A 20848-nucleotide genomic window follows, 5' to 3' on the forward strand; every position below is an offset into this window, starting at 1 on the left:
TCACATTGCTTGCAAGTCTTATATGTGATGTTGTATTACCGAGTGGGCCCCGAGATACCTCTCCGTCACATGGAGTGACAAATCCCAGTCTTGATCCATGCTAACTCAACGGACACCTTCGGAGATACCTGTAGAGCACCTTTATAGTCACCCAGTTATGTTGCGACGTTTGATACACACAAGGTTTTCCTCTGGTGCCAGTAAGTTACATGATTTCATGGTCATAGGAATGAATACTTGACACGCACAAAACAATAGCAACAAAATAACACGATCACATGCTACGTTTATAATTTGGGTCTTGTCCATCACATGATTCTCCTAATGATGTGATCCCGTTATCAAGTGACAACACTTGCCTATGGCCAGGAAACATTGACCATCTTTGATCAACGAACTAGTCAACTAGAGGCTCACTAGGGACAGTGTGTTGTCTATGTATCCACACATGTATTTGAGTTCCCAATCAATACAATTCTAGCATGGATAATAAAAGATTATTATGAACAAGGGAATACAATAATAACTAATTTATTATTGCCTCTAGGGCATATTTCCAACACCTTCTTCACAGAGAAGAGCGTCGGCTTGGTCTTCGGCTTGACGAGGCGGGAGGAGGATGCCTTGTTGATGACAAGGCCGCCACAGCACGTGCGCCGCCTGAGCAGCGTCTCCCGCGGATCCGGCTTGACGGGGAGGAGCACTCGCGACCCCGAGGAGCGGGAGCGAGAGCCGCACAAGGAGGAGGACGCCGTCCCCATGCGTCTCGGCGTCCATGAACTATCATGGCAGCGGGAGAAGGAGGGGGAGGGGGCGCCAAGTACTCCAACCATGGTGAGTTGTCGTCCTTGATGTGCTCTAGGATGGCGTCCAGCATGCCATCGGGATGCCCCACGATAGGCGTCGCCCCTCAAAGTTGAAGCGGTTGCGGTGTTCAACGCCGTTGGTGGTGGCGAGCTGCTCGACATGGCGGCGTTAGAAGTACAACATCCACAGTGTGTTGCTGTCGAGGGCGTACCTCAGCTGGTTCCGCGAGCTCTCCGGCAGCAACGACCGAATGCACGCGATCTCCACGTGTCGGTCAGCTCCAGAAGACTTCAGTGACATCGGAACCCCGCCGGAGCTCAACCTCCATGATCCCAACACCCGCATGTCCGGTGGCGTCGGGTAGTCGCCTCGTAGAGGAGGCGAGCCTCAGACTCTTGCATGTGGCGGCAGCCGAAGCCATTTACCGCCGCCCCATCGTCGGGGTAGCTCTCGACCATGATGGTGGAGAGACGGGGCGTCGGTGGCGATAGGGGGGGAAGGGGCATCGGCAGCGAGAGAGGTGTGTGGCCAGCGGCAAGGGATGGACGACTTATATAGCCGGTGGCAGCTATGTGTACGCATGACGGGAGGGGGCGAGACGTGCGTCGGCGCACCTTCACTGCGCCGCCCGTGAGGAATCAATGGAAGGTTGACCGATGGCAGCCTTCGCATTGATTCCTGATATGTTGCATCATGCTTTCTTGTTGATATTTATTGCTTCTTGGGCTGTTATTTCACTTCACGGTAAAATACTTATGCCTTTTCTCTCTCATTTTGCAAGGTTTACATGAAGAGGGAGAATGCCGACAGCTGGAATTCTGGCCGGAAATTGGAGCAAGATTGAGATACCTATTCTGCGCAACTCCAAACACCGTAAAAATCAACGATGATTTTTTTTCTGGATTTATAAAAAATACTAGGCCGAAGAAGCGTCAGCAGGTGGCCACAAGCCTGCTAGGCGCGGCAACCCCCCTGGCCGTACCTAGGGGCTTGTGGGCAGCCTGCTGGCCCACTGACCCCTTTCTTCTGCTATATGAAGGGTTTCGTCCGAAAAAATCAAGGAGGAGCTTTTTCGTGGATTCGCCGCCGCCACGAGGCCGAACTTGAGCAGAACCAATCTAGAGCTCCGGCAGGACGTTCCTGTCGGGGAAACTTCCCTCCCGGAGGGGGAAATCGTCGCCATCGTCATCACCAACACTCCTCTCATCGGAGGGGACTCGTCACCATCAACATCTTAATCAGCACCATCTCATCTCCAAACCCTAGTTCATCACTAGTAACCAATCTCCGTCTCGCGACTCCGATTGGTACTTGTAAGGTTGCTAGTAGTGTTAATTACTCTTTGTAGTTGATGCTAGTTGTATTACTTGGTGGAAGAGTTTATGTTCAAATCCTTGATGCTACTCATTACCTCTCTGGTCATGAATATGATTATGCTTTGTGAGTAGTTACTTTTGTTCCTGAGGACATGGGATAAGTCATGCTAATAGTAGTCATGTGAATTTGGTATTCGTTCGATATTTTGATGTGTTGTATGTTCTTTTTCCACTAGTGGTGTTATGTGAACGTCGACTACATAACACTTCACCATTATTTGGGCCTAGAGGAAGGCATTGGGAAGTAGTAAGTAGATGATGGGTTCCTAGAGTGACAGAAGCTTAAACCCTAGTTTATGTGTTGCTTCGTAAGGGGCTGATTTGGATCCACTAGTTTAATGCTATGGTTAGACTTTGTCTTAATTATTCTTTCATAGTTGCGGATGCTTGCGAGAGGGGTTAATCATAAGTGGGATGCTTGTCCAAGTAAGGGCAGTACCCGAGGGCCGGTCCCCCCACATATCAAACTATCAAAGTAACGAACGCGAATCATATGAACATGATGAAAACTAGCATGACACAAATTCCCGTGTGTCCTCGGGAGCGTTTTTCCTCATATAAGACTTTATCCAGGCTTGTCCCTTGCTACAAAAGGGATTGGGCCACTTTGCTGCACCGTTGCTACTTTTGTTACTTGTTGCTTGCTATGAATCATCTCACCACACAATCACTTGTTACCGATAATTTCAGTGCTTACAGATATTTCCTTGCTGAAAACCACTTGTCAGATCCTTCTGCTCCTCGTTGGGTTCGACACTCTTACTTATCGAAAGGACTACGATTGATCCCCTATACTTGTGGGTCATCAAGACTCTTTTCTGGCGCCGTTGCCGGGGAGTGAAGCGCCTTTGGTAAGTGGAAATTGGTAAGGAAACATTCATATAGTGTGCGGAAATTTATTGTCACTTGTCACTATGGAAACTAATCCTTTGAGGGGCTCGTTCGGGGTATCTTCACCTCGAATGGAAGCACAAATAGTTGCTCCTCAACCTGCTGCACCTACTGAAAATATTTGCTTTGAATTTCCTTCGAGTATGCTTGAGAAACTGCTGGCTAATCCTTTTACAAGAGATGGAACATCACATCCAGACTTGCATCTAATCTATGTAGATGAAGTTTGTGGTTTATTTGAGCTTGCAGGTTTGCCCGAGGATGAGGTCAAGAAGAAGGTCTTTCCTTTATCTTTGAAGGATAAGGCGTTGACATGGTATAGGATATGTAATGATACTGGATCATGGGACTACAATCGGTTGAAATTGGAATTTCATCAAAAGTTTTATCCTATGCATTTAGTACATCGTGATCGGAATTATATTTATAATTTTTGGCCTCGTGACAGAGAAAGCATCGCTCAATCTTGGGGAGGCTTAAATCAATGCTATATTCATGCCCCAATCATGAGCTCTCGAGAGAAATTATCATTCAGAACTTCTATGCTCGACTTTCTCATGATGATCGCACCATGCTTGACACTTATTGTACGATTTCTTTTATGAAGAGAGATATTGACTTCAAATGGAATTTATTGGAGAGAATTAAATGCAACTCTGAAGATTGGGAGCTCGAAGAAGGTAAGGACTCAGGTATGAATTTCAAGTTTGATTGCGTTAAATCCTTTGTTGAAACAAATACTTTTTGTGACTTTAGCGCTAAGTATGGACTTGACTCTGAGATAGTAGCTTCATTGTGTGAATCATTTGCTGCTCATATTGTTCTCTCCAAAGAGAAGTGGTTTAAATATCATCCTCCTGTAGAAGTCAATGTAGTTAAACCCAATCCAGTTGAAGAGAGAGTCATTGCCTATAATGATCCTGTTGTTCCCAGTGCTTACATTGAGAAACCACCTTTCCCTGTTAGGATAAAGGATCATTCTAAAGCTTCAACTGTGATACGTGCAGGCTACATTAGAACACCTACACCCAGTGAGCAAATAAGAGTTGAACCTAGCATTGCTATTATCAAAGATCTTCTGTCCGACGATGTTGAGGGACATAATATTCACTTCTGTGAAGATGTTGCTAGAATTGCTAAACCTCACGCTAGAGACAAACATAGGCCAGTTGTTGGCATGCCTGTTGTTTCTGTTAAGGTAGGAGATCATTGTTATCATGCCTTATGTGACGTGGGTGCTAGTGTTAGTGCAATACCTCAATCCTTATATGATGAAATCAAAGATGAGATTGCACCAGTTGATATAAAACCCATTGATGTCACTATTGAGCTTGCCAATAGAGATACTATCTGCCCTATGGCAATTGTTAGGTATGTTGAAGTATTGTGTGGTAAAACGAAGTATCCTGCTGATTTCCTCGTTCTTGCTACCGCACAAGATAGCTTTTGTCCCGTCATATTTGGCAGACCTTTTCTCAATACCGTCAATGCTCATATTGACTGTGAGAAGCAAACTTTCACTATTGGCTTTGAAGGTGTGTCACACGAGTTCAATTTCTCTAAGTTTGGTAGACAACCTCATGAAAAGGAGTTGCCTAGTAGGGATGAAACTATTGCCTTAGCTTCTATTGTCGTACCTCCTACTGATCCCTTAGAGCAATACTTGCTTGAGCAAGAAAATGATATGCATATGGATGAAAGGGATGAGATAGATAGAGTTGTCTTAGAACAATATCATATCCTTAAGAATAACTTGCATGTTGAACTGCTTGGGGATCCACCCCCACCAAAGGGTGATCCCGTGTTCGAGCTAAAACAGTTGCCTGATACTCTTAAGTATGCTTATATTGATGAAAAAGAGATATATCCTGTTATAATTAGTGCTAGCCTCTCAGAGCATGAAGAAAAGAAGTTACTAAAAACTCTAAGAAAGCACCATGCTGCTATTGGATATACTCTCGATGATCTTAAGGGCATTAGTACCACTCTATGCCAGCACAAGATTAAAACTGATCCTGATTTCAAACCAGTTGCTGATCATCAACGGAGATTAAATCCTAAGATGAAAGAGGTAGTAAGAAAAGAAATACTGAAGCTCCAGGAAGCGGGTATTATCTATCCTATTGCTCACAATTATTGGGTGAGTATGGTGCATTGCGTCCCTAAAAAGGGAGGTATTACCGTTATCCCTAATGATAAGGATGAATTGATCCCACACAGGATTATTACTAGCTATAGGATGGTAATCGATTTTAGGAAATTGAATAAAGCCACTAGGAAAGATCATTATCCTTTGCCTTTTATCGACCAAATGCTAGAAAGACTGTCTAAACACACACACTTTTGCTTTCTAGACGGTTATTCTGGTTTCTCCCAAATACCAGTTGCACAATCTGATCATTAGAAAACCACCTTCACCTGCCCTTTCGGAACCTTTGCTTATAGACGTATTCCTTTTGGCTTGTGTAATGCACCTGCCACCTTTCAAAGATGTATGATGGCTATATTCTCTGACTTTTGTGAAAAGATTGTTGAGGTTTTCATGGATGACTTCTTCGTTTAAGGGTCTTCTTTTTTATGATTGCCTCATCAACCTTGATCGAGTCTTGCAGAGATGTAAAGATACCAATCTTGTCTTGAATTGGGAGAAGTGCCACTTTATGGTTAATGAAGGCATCGTCTTAGGGCATAAAATTTCTGAAAGAGGTATTTAAGTCGATAAGGCTAAGATTGATGCGATCGAGAAAATGCCATACCCCACAGATATCAAAGGTATAAGAAGTTTCCTTGGTCATGCTGGTTTCTATAGAAGGTTCATTAAAGACTTCTCTAAGATTTCTAGGCCTCTTACCAATCTCTTGCAAAAGGATATTCCTTTTGTCTTTGACGATGATTGTGAGGAAGCCTTCGAAATACTTAAGAGGGCTTTGATAACTGCACCTATTGTTCAACCACCTGATTGGAACTTACCTTTTGAGATCATGTGTGATGCTAGTGATTATGCTGTTGGTGCTGTTCTAGGGCAAAGAGTTGATAACAAGTTGAATGTTATTCACTATGCTAGTAAAACTCTAGACAGTGCCCAAAGAAACTATGCTACTACGGAAAAGGAATTTTTAGCAGTCGTGTTTGCATGTGAAAAGTTCAGGTCTTACATAGTTGATTTCAAAGTCACTATTCACACTGATCACGCTGCTATTAAGTACCTTATGGAGAAGAAGGACGCTAAACCTAGACTTATCAGATGGGTTCTCTTGCTACAGGAATTTGATTTGCACGTTGTCGACGGGAAGGGTGCTGATAACCCCGTAGCAGATAACTTGTCTAGGTTGGAGAACGTTCTTGATGACCCACAACCTATTGATGATAGCTTTCCCGGTGAGCAACTGAATGTCATCAATGCTTCACGTAGTGCACCATGGTATGCTGATTATGCAAACTATATCGTTGTCAAATATATACCACCTAGTTTCACATACCAACAAAATAAGAAATTCTTCTTTGACTTGAGACATTACTTCTGGGATGATCCTCACCTTTATAAGGAAGGAGTAGATGGTATTATTAGATGTTGTGTACCTGAACATGAACAGGGACAGATCCTACAGAAGTGTCACTCCGAGGCCTACGGAGGACACCATGCGGGAGATAGAACTGCACACAAGGTATTGCAATCAGGTTTATATTGGCCCACTCTCCTCAAGGATGCTCGTAAGTTTCTCTTGTCCTGTGACGAATGTCAAAGAGTAGGTAATATCGGTAAACGTCAGGAAATGCCTATGAACTATTCACTTGTCATTGAACCATTTGATGTTTGGGGCTTTGATTATATGGGACCTTTTCCAAAATCCAACAGGTATACTCACATCTTAGTTGCGGTTGATTACGTCACTAAGTGGGTAGAAGCTATCCCCACTAGTAGTGCTGATCACAACACTTCTATCACGATGCTTAAAGAAGTTATTTTCCCTAGATTTGGAGTCCCTAGATATCTAATGACCGACAGTGGTTCACATTTCATTCATGGTGCTTTCCGTAAAACTCTTGCTAAGTACGATGTCAACCATAGAATTGCGTCTCCCTATCACCCTCAGTCGAGTGGTCAAGTAGAGCTAAGCAATAGAGAGATTAAACTAATTCTGCAAAAGACTGTCAACAGGTCTAGAAAGAATTGGTCTAAGAAGCTCGATGATGCACTGTGGGCTTATAGAACTGGCTATAAGAATCCCATGGGCATGTCTCCGTACAAAATGGTGTACGGTAAAGCCTATCATTTACCTCTTGAGCTAGAGCATAAAGCTTATTGGGCAATCAAAGAGCTCAACTTTGATTTCAAACTTGGTGGTGAGAAGAGGTTATTTGACATTAGCTCGCTTGATGAATGGAGAACTCAGGCATATGAGAATGCCAAGTTGTTCAAAGAGAAGGTTAAGAGGTGGCATGATAAGAGGATACAAAAGCGTGAGTTCAATGTAGGTGATTATGGCTTGCTATATAACTCTCGTTTAAGATTCTTTGCAGGCAAGCTTCTCTCTAAATGGGAAGGTCCCTGTGTTGTTGAGGAAGTATATCGTTCCGGTGCTATCAAGATCAACAACACGGAAGGTAATTGTCCGAGAGTTGTAAATTGGCAGATAATCAAGCATTATATCTCGGGTACTCCCATAAATGTTGAAAGCAATATCATCAATACCATAACTCCCGAAGAATGCCTAAGGGATATTTATCACCCTGTTTCAGACCCGAGAACGAAGAGGTATGTGATTTGGTAAGAAAACAGATTCCAAAACTTTTCTAGTAGGATTTTTTCTCCGTTTTGGAATATTTGAAAAAATACAAAAATTGGAAGTAGTCCGGAGAGCGCGCGAGGAGGCGACAAGCCTGCCAGGCACAGGCACAGGCACAGGCCGCGCCTGGGGGGCTTGTGGCCTCCTAGTGCACCTTCCGGACTCCGTTTTCGTGCGGAGTAGTGCTTCTGGTCTGGAAAAAATCAATATATATTCTCCCGTGAGGTCTGACCCCTCTATCATGCAGATTTCCTCTGTTTTTTGTTTCGAGCCTGTTTCCTGCCGCAGATTTAGAGCAAGATGTCGTCCCAGGAATCTATGGGGGAGAACAATCTCCCTCGAGCCTATGGAGAAGTAAATGCTGATCTGAAAAGAATGGAGGCCAAGGAGAGGCTACCTAAAGAAACCAAGGGCAAAACTAAGGAGAGGAATCAGACGTGGGATGAAGCACAATGTGCGTTCAACAAGGAAGAAGTTAAAGAAGTGGATTTCCTCCAACCCTACCTCCACCTATTGTCTCCATCCTTGATTGAACTCTTGAGGTTTTGTGAAACAACTCGTGCTCGCAATACTTATCTCACTCGTGAAGTTCTCTTGGAATCAAATTTTGTGAAACAACTCGTGCTCGCAATACCTTCCTCCAACCCTACCTCCACCTATTATCTCCATCCTTGATTGAACTCTTGAGGTTTTGTGAAACAACTCGTGCTGGAGAAACATATCACAGATCTCCAAGGCATAAATCAAATTTTGATGGCTCTCTTGGAATCAAAGATTGCAACAACTCCACCACCATCACCTCCAAAGGAAGACAACTGAGCATGGGTATGGGAAATCCCCTTGGCTTTTGCCAAGCTTGGGGGAGTTGCCCCGGTATCGTATCACCATCACATCTTTTGCCTTTACCTTTGTTTTAGTTTGTTCCTTTTGAGTTTTCTTTTTCTCTAGTAGTTTAAAACTCTTAGTGTTTCAGTCTTGAGTTTTGCTTTGTGTCACCCCCGATGTATTCGACCTCGTGAGCCATATAATAAAGAGTGTCTTAGTTGAAGGGCTTTGCCTCTTGACATGATCAAAAGAGTGAGAAAAGAACAAAAGCATGAAAGATCATGTAATGATCTTATGGGAAGTGATGGCTTCACATATAAAAGGGATGATGATTGAAACTCGTTGAGGGTAGACAAACGTAGACCTTGGTCATTGTTGCAATTAATAGGAAGTGATAAACAAGGAGAGGTTCACATATAAATACATCATCTTTGACACCATCTATGATTGTGAACACTCACTAAACTATTACATGCTTAGAAGTAGATGTTGGACAAGGAAGACAACATAATGAATTGTGTTTGCGTGGTTCCGAACAATGTTATATGATTAGAGATCCCTTAGCATGTGACGGTTGCTTCCACCTCATATTAGCCAAAACTCCCGCACCAAGTAGAGATACTACTTGTGCATCCGTAAACCTTCAACCCAGTTTTGCAATAAGTGTCCACCATACCTACCTATGGATTGAATAAGATCCCTCAAGTAAGTTGTCATCGGTGCAAGCAATAAAAATTGCTCTCTAATATGTATGATCTATTAGTGTGTGGAAAATAAGCTTTATACGAACCTGTGATGAGGAAGACATAAAAGCGACAGACTGCATAATAAAGTTCTTTATCAAAGGAGGCAATATAAAGTGATGTTCCTCCGCACTAAGAGGACACGCATCCAAACCTCAAAAGTGCATGACAACCTCTGCTGCCCTCTGCGAAGGGCCTATCTTGTACCTTTACTTTTTGCCCTTGAAAGAGTCATGATGATCTTCACCAATTCCTTGTTTCGCCTTTATCTTGACTAACGTCATATGCTTGGTAAAGATCTATATTCATATGTCAACTTGGAGGTAAGCATTCATGAATTATTATTGTTGACATTACCCTTGAGGTAAGCAGTTGGGAGGCAAAACTATAAGCCCCTATCTTTCTCTGTGTCCAGCTAAAACTTTGATCTCATGAGTACCACGTGAGTTGTAGCAATTGTAGAGAATGAAAAGATGATTGAGTATGTGGATTTGCTTTACAAGCTCTTATTTGACTCTTTCTGATGTTGTGATAAATTGCAATTGCTTCAATGACTATAGGCTAACGGTTGTTACTTCTCGGTAAGGTTTGTGATCCATGCTTTACTTTGTGAAGGAATTATCACTTTAGCATGAGAGATTATATGTTGGTATTGCTGTTCTGATCATGGCCATGATGCCTGCATGTTCGTATCTTGTTTTGTCGACACCTCTCTCCCTAAACATGTGGACATATTTATTGAGCTCGGCTTTCACTTGAGGACAAGCGAGGTCTAAGCTTGGGGGAGTTGATACGTCCCTTTTGCATCATGCTTTCATGTTGATATTTATCGCTTCTTGGGCTGTTATTTCACTTCACGGTACAATACTTATGCCTTTTCTATCTTATTTTGCAAGGTTTACATGAAGAGGGAGAATGTCGGCAACTGGAATTCTGGCCTGAAATTGGAGCAAGTTTGAGATACCTATTCTGCGCAACTCCAAACGCCGTAAAAATCAACGATGCTTTTTTCTGGATTTATAAAAAATACTGGGCCGAAGAAGCGCCAAAGGGGCGCCAGCAGGTGGCCACAAGCCTGCTAGGCGCGGCCACCCCCTGGTCGCGCCTAGGGGGCTTGTTGGCAACATGCTGGCCCACTGGCCCCCCTCTTCTTCTATATGAAGGGTTTTGTCCGGAAAAAAATCAAGGAGGAGCTTTTTCGTGGATTCGCCGCCGCCACGAGGCGGAACTTGAGAAGAACCAATCTAGAGCTCCGGCAGGACGATCCTGCCGGGGAAACTTCCCTCCCGGAGGGGGGAAATCGTCGCCATCGTCATCACCAACACTCCTCTCATCGGAGGGGACTCGTCACCATCAACATCTTCATCAGCACCATCTCATCTCCAAACCCTAGTTCATCACTTGTAACCAATCTCCATCTCGCGACTCCGATTGGTACTTGTAAGGTTGCTAGTAGTGTTAATTACTCTTTGTAGTTGATGCTAGTTGGATTACTTGGTGGAAGAGTTTATGTTCAGATCCTTGATGCTACTCATTACCTCTCTGGTCATGAATATGATTATGCTTTGTGAGTAGTTACTTTTGTTCCTGAGGACATGGGATAAGTCATGCTAATAGTAATCATGTGAATTTGGTATTCGTTTGATATTTTGATGTGTTGTATGTTGTTTTTCCTCTAGTGGTGTTATGTGAACGTCGACTACATAACACTTCACCATTATTTGGGCCTAGAGGAAGGCATTGGAAAGTAGTAAGTAGATGATGGGTTGCTAGAGTGACAGAACCTTAAACCCTAGTTTATGCGTTGCTTCGTAAGGGATTGATTTGGATCCACTAGTTTAATGCTATGGTTAGACTTTGTCTTAATTCTTCTTTCGTAGTTGCGGATGCTTGCGAGAGGGGTTAATCATAAGTGGGATGCTTGTCCAAGTAAGGGCAGTACCCAAGCACCGGTCCACCCACATATCAAACTATCAAAGTAACGAACGTGAATCATATGAACATGATGAAAACTAGCATGACACAAATTCCCGTGTGTCCTCGGGAGCGTTTTTCCTCCTATAAGACTTTGTCTAGGCTTGTCCCTTGCTACAAAAGGGATTGGGCTACTTTGCTGCACCGTTGCTACTTTTGTTACTTGTTGCTTGCTACGAATCATCTCACCACACAATCACTTGTTACCGATAATTTCAGTGCTTGGAGATATTTTTTTGTTGAAAACCACTTGTCAGATCCTTCTGCTCCTCGTTGGGTTTGACACTCTTACTTATCGAAAGGACTACGATTGATACCCTATACGTGTGGGTCATCAATTCCCCGCGGGAAAGCGAGGCGATGAGGACGACGAGAGCGCCTAGTCGCTGACTCAGTGGGTCCACAACGAATTCGCACAAAAAACGTTTCCCCCGGCGCCCCCGAGCGCGCTGGGTTCGACCTAGGTCCGCTGATGACAAAATCGGCCCTAACTGACAAAAAACAGGCTTTTGAAAGCATAACTGGGCCATTTTTTCACAAGCGATCAAAAAAGGCCTTGTGGGGCTTGTTGGGGGCGCGGCTGGAGATGCCCTCATTCCCGTATCGAGCCATCGTCGTCTTGTGTGGGATTTGTCTCAGCCTCTCAGGCAATAATGAAGGCTCACATGGCTTCTTTAACATCTGACACCGACACATCCAAGGCCCTCTAACAGCTTCAATTACAAGAAGGTTCATCAGATTCCTGACTAGTAGGCCCCACTCGTAAAATCTGGCAATATTTTTCAAACTAGTCGTATTCTAGATGAATTGAATTTTTTTAGATCAGTAGTTGGTAAATGTACTATTAACTAGGATTTTGTTTGCACTATTTAAATAATCTTTGATTTCCAAACCAAATGTTGTTGTTGTTGCTGAATCAACTATTACATCCAGCTAGCTAAATATATATGCGTTGCCACGAAACAATAACACAAATTGTAGATACACATTGATCAAAACAAGTGTCATATAATTCATAAATGTGTGGGGAAGATGACATTTGTTTCCATTCATATACCAAAAATACTGACTTTCTCTTTCTCCTTACAAATCCGTAGCCGCTTGTACCCCTCCACTTCCACTCGCTTTATTCATCCTTGCCCTAATATTGCTGTTAGTTCAAAAGTGTACCATCTTGCTTGACGTCACTTCGAAATCTATAAAATGGTCCTCCGTGGAGCAATCGATGATAGTGTATTGTTTGTTAAATAAAAAGATACTCATCTATGGTGAGAGATGCTAAAAGCAACAACAAAAACAACAAAGCCTTTAGTCCCAAATAAGTTGGGGTAGGCTATATGGTGAGAGATGATATCATATTAAATTCCCCTGGATAGCCATAAAAAAACAAAACACTGAGACATTAATCTTACATTCTTAAAAATTTGGTCCTAATTTTTTCAACATGCAAAGTGTCCACCTAAACATCCATTAGGAAATGCATTTAAATCTTCTCGTTTACTAAGCCACACAAAATCTGCCACGTAAGTAAGCGTTTTCAACATGCAAAATGTCCACCTCAATGCACCACTAAGAAATGCATTTAAGTCTTGTCTCCCACTAAGCCATGCAAAATCTGTCCTATATGTATGTTTGCAGCGGGCCGAGAAAGCTTTTCTTTGTTCGTAGTGGGCCGAGAATGCTTTTATTACATAGTGGGCTAGGCTCTTTGTTTGGATCAAGTCATTTAGGCTTGGCTGCTGGAAAATCCTATTAAACGTTCGTTGCGTCAAAGTGTCTGGCAAATGCACAGGAAGGAAAGGCAAGCGATTTAAATGGGCAAACCCATTAGCGCGTTTCACTGATCCTGGTTTTGGGAACCTCTGGATTTTTTCAGTTTTGGAAAACTTCTAGAAGGTTCCTTGAATTAATTTTTCATTTGTTTATTTATTTTATTTTTTATTTTTTTCTCTTATCTGTTCTTGTTTCAAAAAAAAATTAATTTTCAATTTTTTCTTCAAATACAAAAATAGCTTTTTATAAAAAATATTCGAAATTTAAAATAATTGCCAATTTTCAAAAACATTCATAACTTAATAAAATGTTTGGGATTTTTAAAAAATGTTCGTTTTTTAAGAGAATGTTCCTTATTTTAAGAAGATGTTCGGTATTTTCAGAAAGTGTTTTGTATTTTCAAAAACATTTTGAATTATCAAAATTTCGTTCAATTTTTAAACTTTTGTGTTCGAAAATTATTCTTAAATTTCTAAAAAAATTCTTGCTTTTAAAAAACTGTTTCAAATTTCAAAAAATTGTCGTTTTACAAAATTTATTTATAAATTCAAAACAAAATCTGGATTTATAAATATGTTCTTCAAATTCGAAAAATGTCTTTGCTTTTTAAAAAAATGTTCTCAGTTTCAGTTAAGTTGCTATTTTCCAAAAATATTTATAACTACAAAAAATGTTCGGGATTTAAGACAAATGTTATGGATTTTCAAAAAACATTGTTCAAATTGCAAAAAACTTTTTTTAAGAAAATATTATCCTTTTAAAAATAGTTGCAGTTTTTAAAAAAAATCATGACTTCAAAAATGTTTTGGATTTTCCAAAAATGTTCTACTTAAAAAATGTTTGGTATTTTAAGAGAATGATTAGTATTTTCAAAATGTTCGTTTTTTCAGTAAAAATCGAAATATGCTTTTTTGTATAATTTTGAAACTAAGTTAATGTTTGAAAATTGCTCTTGAATTTCAAAAAAAGTTCTTGCTTTTAAAAGATGTTCCAAATTCCAAAACCTTGATGTTTTAAAACATTGTTCATAAATTCATAAAATTTTCTGAATTTTCAAAGAATGTTCTTAAAATTCGACAAATGTTTTTGCTTCAAATTCGAAAAAAGTAAAAAAATACAGAAAGTACGAACCAAAAAAGAAAAAAATAGGCAGAAAAGGCAAAAAGAATAGAAAAAATAAAAAAATATATCAGATTTTCTTAAGACAAAAAAACTGGGCCGACTCAGTGGGGCGAGCCCCATGTGCGTTCGCTCGACAGCCGGCCGCAACGAGCGGCGCATTGGAGGTCCCCTGTTTGCTTTTGAAAGAGTCGAGTCCAGTTGAGTTGAGTTTGTGCACGACGCGATCGGATGTACAGCGAGTGGAGCAGAGTAGACCACGGTTACTGTCGTCTCATGTTTTTTTCTTTTTTCTTTTTTGTTTGTGTTTTTTTTTGCAGAGTACAATCAAAGTCGCTCACATACATGAGCATACAATTACCTATATAAACGCACGCACATATATGTTATCCCTATAAGCAACTTCGAGAGATTAAGCCGACACATCATTTTGAGATTGACGAAGTCGTCATAGACGCCTTCCTTGTCGACAAAAACGTCTCCTTTCACTGAAAGCACATCGCCGAAAGACCTAAGATAAATTTAGAAAAATCCAAACACCAACGTCAAGTCTGAGACTCCTAATAACCATCTAATCAGAGGTTAGTTTTTTCTTTTCTTTTCTGGCTGCCGTATTGTAGAGTATATGTTGTTTTGTAGCGGGCCGAGAAAGCTTTTATTACATAAGTGGGTTGGGCTGTTGGTTTGGATCAAGTCGTTTAGGCTTTGCTCATCCCTACATACGACTTGCTTTTGCGGCCAGTTGAGTTGAGTTGAGTTGGCGCAGGGCACGGCAAGCGGAGCGGAGCGATGGGCGGCGGCGGCGGTGAGGAGAGCGGCGGGCATGGGCATGAGATCGGAGACACCTGCAGTCGGTGCACGGTACTGGTCGGCGTGGGTTTGATGACCCTGCCGATCGCGGCCGTGTCCGCCTGGCTGCCGGGCCCTGACGCACCACCATCAAGACCCATGTTGGTCTCCTTGGCCAGGATCATGTGTGTCGTCTCCCCCTGCATCCTCTTCATCCTCCTCGCCGCAGTCACCCTGCTGGATCGGCCACCTTCCCCACCGCCACGGCCCAAAGTCGTCGTCGTCGATCCTCACCCTCCCACACGACCCATGTTAGTCTTGTTCTTGAGGATCCTATGCATCGCCGGTGCATGCAGCATCCCCATGCTCTTGCTCACGATTATCATCACAGACCGCCAGCGCCAGGGCCGTCGACCACCTTCCCATCCACACTCCCATGTTTAGCAATTATTACCATTCTTCTTCTTCTTTGATTTTATTTATTATTGATTCATTCACTTTATTAGTATTTTATTTATACCATATGTATTTTCTGGCCCCTCCGTGTATACATGCACATCATGAGATATTTTCTTCCTGAATCTTACTCCAAAAAATTTACTATATATGCACACTGTTGTAAGATAAACTAACTATATTTCTACGTTCCGGTTAGCTAAAAACCATACCATCCTAATTTCGAAACCAAATCCATGTAAATGAAGATCAATAACCATCATTTCACTTTATAAAGTTGAGGGAGTTTTATGTGGTAACTTTACAAAGCATGACAAATCAATAACTAGAAAAACTCAACCATCCATTATATATTATCATCATTGCGACCCAAAATACATAAACTCAACTAATGGTGCCAGAGCGTCACGTTGGACTCTATGACCTCTCCACTCGGAGGGTTCACAAAGTTGAGACAATGAATACACACCGTCCGGAACATGCCGTACCCTTGGGCCATTCAGAACCTGCAATAACGGGGAGCTCATTGGTTGATCTCAATAGGTTTCTCGAGAACAATACAAACGAGCTGCCACTGGATGGCCCATGTGTGATCTCAATGTCGATGATCATCAAAATCGTGTACCCATCTTTCACTGTTTCGATCTACATGCCATGTGCATTTCCAAGCACCCCAGATGTGATCGCGGACCCCTCCACATCGTCCGAGTTGAGTCGGGGCACGCACAACACGATCATCGGATCTGGAGCGAGTGAAGCGATGGCCGACGGCGGCAACAACAATCAGGAGAAGCGACGATGGTCATTGCATGGCGACCGTCATCTTGGGTTTGGTGACGTTGGCGCTCGTGGCCTTGTCCATCCAGGTGTCGGGTCATGACCCTCCGAGACGACCCATGTTGGTCTTGGCCACCAGGATCCTGTGCGCCCTCACTGAGTGTGGCCTCTTCATGCTCATGGCCACAATAATCCTCAAAGAAAAGGGTCGTCAACCACCTCCCCCCCCCCCCCCCCCCGACGGACGGACGGTTAGCCTCCCTTCCTTCAATGCTTGTGAGTGACTAGATACTTCTTCTTTGATTGATTTATAGATAGATTTTCTGTCCCCTCCGTGTATGCACATGATGACATATTTTGTTCCTCATTCCTACTCTTCAACAAATATATTATACTGTGCACGTTGTGTAAAAGAAATGACCATTTCTAAATTCCTGGCTAGCTAAAAACCATACCATCCTAACATTGAAACCAAATCCATGTAAATGAAGATCAATAACCATCATTTCACTTTAATTTATAAGTTGAGGGAGTTTTATGTGGTAACTTTACAAAGCATGACAAGTCAATAACTAGAAAACTCAACCATCCATTATATTATCGTTATTGCGCTACAAAGACCCAAAATACATAAACTCAACTAATGGTGCCAGAGAGTCACATTGTACTCTATGACATCACCTTTTGGAGGGTTCACAGAGTTGAGACAATGAACACACACCGTCCGGAGCATGCCGTACCCTTGGGCCATCCGGAATGCACCACGACCTCCAATAACAGGGAGCTCCCTGGTTGATCTCAACGGGTTTCTTGAGAACAATACAAACGAGCTTCCGTTGAATGGGCCATGTGTGATCTCGACGTCGATGGCCATCAAAATCGTGTACCCATCTTTTGATGTTCCGATGTACGTGCCCTGTGCATTTCCAATCACCTTAGATGTAATCGCAGGCCCGTCAGTGATCACATCGTCAAACACGTACACATAGCTAAATGGCACGAAGCCACGAGGATGGGCCGTGGCATTGGTATTTTGTGCGACAAGGACTGAGGATGAATCCTTCTCGGCATGGATGTTGTGGAGGTAGAAGAGGATGTTGGTCTCCTTGTCTCTTCCAAACGAGGAAGCATTACATTGGACTTGGAGAGAGAGGAGGAGGATGGTGATGAGGACCAAGAATGGAATTCTCATCTTGTTTTCTTGTGGCTTCTGGCGTGAATTGGGATATGATATGATGGGTAAGAAGGTTTGATACGTACGTGTATTTATAGCTGGAGATGAGGATATGTTTTGGTACTCTATACATGGAAATAAATTACGACGTGTATTTATGCATATTTATAGCTATAGATCAGGTGAGGATATCTTTTTGTACTACTACTCTATATCTATATATGGAAATAAATAATGGCGTGTATTTATTGCTGGAAGGAGGATATCTTTTGGTATTCTATATACGGAAATAAATGACTACATGCATTCTTAGCTGAAATAGGAGAATATATTGGACACCAATATCTGGCGATTGATTTTTTATAGGGAGGGAGGCTGCAGCGATCAATTCTTTTTTTACCTCAGAATAACCCCTTTATTCATTAGAACGTAATGTTACATCGTTCACCATAAATAAACGATACAATAGAGACTTGGAACTTTTGCCAACTGGACCAGTTCATGAGCTACATAATTTGTTTCCCTAATGGCATGCTCGTATCTAACCCTAACAAATTCATGCTCAATGAAAAAACAGTCATGGAAGGTCGGTGCAGCAATACCCGTAGACGACCTCTCATTCTTCATAACTTGTATTACCTCACAACAGGCCTCTCATTCTTCATAACTTGTATTACCTCACAACAATTCTATTATACCCGTAGGCGGCCTCTCATTCTTCATAACTTGTATTACCTCACAACAATTCTATTATACCCGTAGGCGGCCTCTCATTCTTCATAACTTGTATTACCTCACAACAATTCTATTATACCCGTAGGCGGCCTCTCATTCTTCATAACTTGTATTACCTCACAACAATTCTATTATACCCGTAGGCGGCCTCTCATTCTTCATAACTTGTATTACCTCACGACAATTCTATTATACCCGTAGGCGGCCTCTCATTCTTCATAACTTGTATTACCTCACGACAATTCTATTATACCCGTAGGCGGCCTCTCATTCTTCATAACTTGTATTACCTCACAACAATTCTATTATACTCGTAGGCGGCCTCTCATTCTTCATAACTTGTATTACCTCACAACAATTCTATTATATCCGTAGGCGGCCTCTCATTCTTCATAACTTGTATTACCTCAGAACAATTCTATTATATCCGTATACGTACAATATGCACCAGCCAGGTGGACACCTGGGCCGTCTCAACTAACTACTTCCTCGCCCAATCAGATTCCATCACACATCATATCTCGGAAGAGCAACTACTTAGCGAGCACTTGCCATCACTTGGGCATTTTCAGGCATCGTGCTCTGAGTTTATTTATTTATTTAGATTTTATTTTGTATTTTTCTGCATGCTTTTTCTGCTTTTTAGATTGGTTTTCTTTGGGTTTTTTGGTGTTCCGATTTTCCATCGATTTTTCTTAGTTTTACGATAAAATTTGTTTTTTCTGGAAAAAACGTGATTTCTATTTATTTTATTTTTGCACGGCCATGCCTACCCGGAAAAAAAATGCTTTCTATTTTTTTGCGAGAGGCACGGTTTTGCTTTCCTGAGAAACACGGGTTTGCTTCCGCCTCTCGGAAACAAAAAAACGGGTTTTCTATTTTCTCTTTTATTTGCGAGATGCACGACTTTGCTTTTCCGAGACGCACGATTTTGCTTCCGCTTCTCGGAAACGAAAATAAACGTGTTTTTCTTTTTCTTTTTTTGTAAGAGGCACGGTTTTGCTTCGTTTTTTTGTAAGAGGCACATTTGTGCCTCTCGGAAATAAAAAAACATTTTTTTTCACGAGAGGCATAACCGTGCCTCTCAAAAAGAAAAAAAATGTGTTTTTTTGTTTTTTCGCGAGAGGCACGGTTTTGCTTTCCTGAGAGACACGGGTTTGCTTCCGCCTCTTGGAAACAAAAAAACGGGTTTTCTATTTTCTCTTTTATTTGCGAGATGCACGACTTTGCTTTTCCGAGACGCACGATTTTGCTTCCGCTTCTCGGAAACGAAAATAAACGTGTTTTTCTTTTTTTTTGTAAGAGGCACGGTTTTGCTTCATTTTTTTGTAAGAGGCACGTTTGTGCCTCTCGGAAATAAAAAAACATTTTTTTTCACGAGAGGCATAACCGTGCCTCTTAAAAAGAAAAAAAATGTGTTTTTTTGTTTTTCCGCGAGAGGCACGGTTTTGCTTTCACGAGAGGCACGGCTCCATGCCTCTCGAAAACAGAAAAAACATATTTTTTATTTGTTTTTCTATCGCGAGAGGCGCGATTTTTTGTCTGGTTTTTTCATGAAAAAGAAGTTTGTCAAAATCTATCAACATGAGATCTAGTTTTAAAAAATTTGATGCGAGAAACCCAGTGGTGAAAACGGTTCAAGATTGAAACATACGGTTTAAAAGAGAAAACATTTTAAATATATGGATCTAAAAAATGAAAAAACTCTAGGTTGCAATAAGTGACACATATGCAATGCGCTACTTGTCACAAACTGTAAAGATGAGAGTGATTTTTGAAAAGAGTATTTTTCAATTAGTGATATTGGTATGTCCGACCCTCCCTTCTATCTATACCTACTAATATTAATACCATATACTATACTAATACTACTACTACTGATAATAATAATTATAACAATTGTTAACAAAATAATAATAATAATAATAATAATAATAATAAACGAAAATAGATATCCTTAATCCGTCATGCTATTTTATAAAAAACATCTTAATGTTTATGACATTAAACCCGTAGTACATATCAAATATTTTTTTAAATACTAATATCTTCTAAACTGTAACTTCAAATTTAATGTGTTATATATGAAATTTGATTAAAAAAATATGCAGAATCTGAATATGATGTTATTTTACTTGTTAACCATTAGGATGCAATCTTAATGAATATTGATCCGGATTGTGGATGAACATCTCAGCAAAATCATGATTGGAGATGAAATTGAAGATCACTTGCGTTTTTCTTTATACTCCCTCCGTCACAAAATTCTTGTCTGAGTTTTATTTAGAAATGGATGTATCTAAATACTAATACATGACCAGATACATTCATATTTAGACAAATCAAAGACAAGAATATTGAGACGGATGGAGTACGTGTTAAATCTACATGCAAGTCATGTTTAAATATAAGACTCGTGGAATCTTAAATTGCGTTTTTGTAGGTTATGATCATCTTTATTTAGGCCGTAGCTATAAATACTCAGATTATAGAGCATTTTTTGTAAATTAAAAACGTGTGATATTTTTTTCTTCAGTTGGAACATACGGACCCTTTTGCTAGTATAAATAAATATATCAAACGCACTAAATAACATGTCAAGGAAGGAAGCAAGGAAGACGT

The 20848-nt window shown here is 41.2% G+C and overlaps 1 protein-coding gene across 1 annotated transcript; it reads right to left on the reverse strand.

Annotated features, from left to right (window-relative positions):
* Positions 1–16886: 16886 nt before the first annotated feature.
* LOC123441260 (dirigent protein 15-like) lies at positions 16887–17556 on the reverse strand. The gene has a single exon (XM_045117746.1). The coding sequence runs from the start codon at positions 17507–17509 to the stop codon at positions 16958–16960; it is 552 nt and encodes a 183-aa protein (XP_044973681.1). The 5' UTR covers positions 17510–17556; the 3' UTR covers positions 16887–16957.
* Positions 17557–20848: the final 3292 nt, after the last annotated feature.

This window comes from Hordeum vulgare, chromosome 3H (genome assembly GCF_904849725.1).
Source record: "Hordeum vulgare subsp. vulgare chromosome 3H, MorexV3_pseudomolecules_assembly, whole genome shotgun sequence".
Classification (NCBI taxonomy): domain Eukaryota; kingdom Viridiplantae; phylum Streptophyta; class Magnoliopsida; order Poales; family Poaceae; genus Hordeum; species Hordeum vulgare.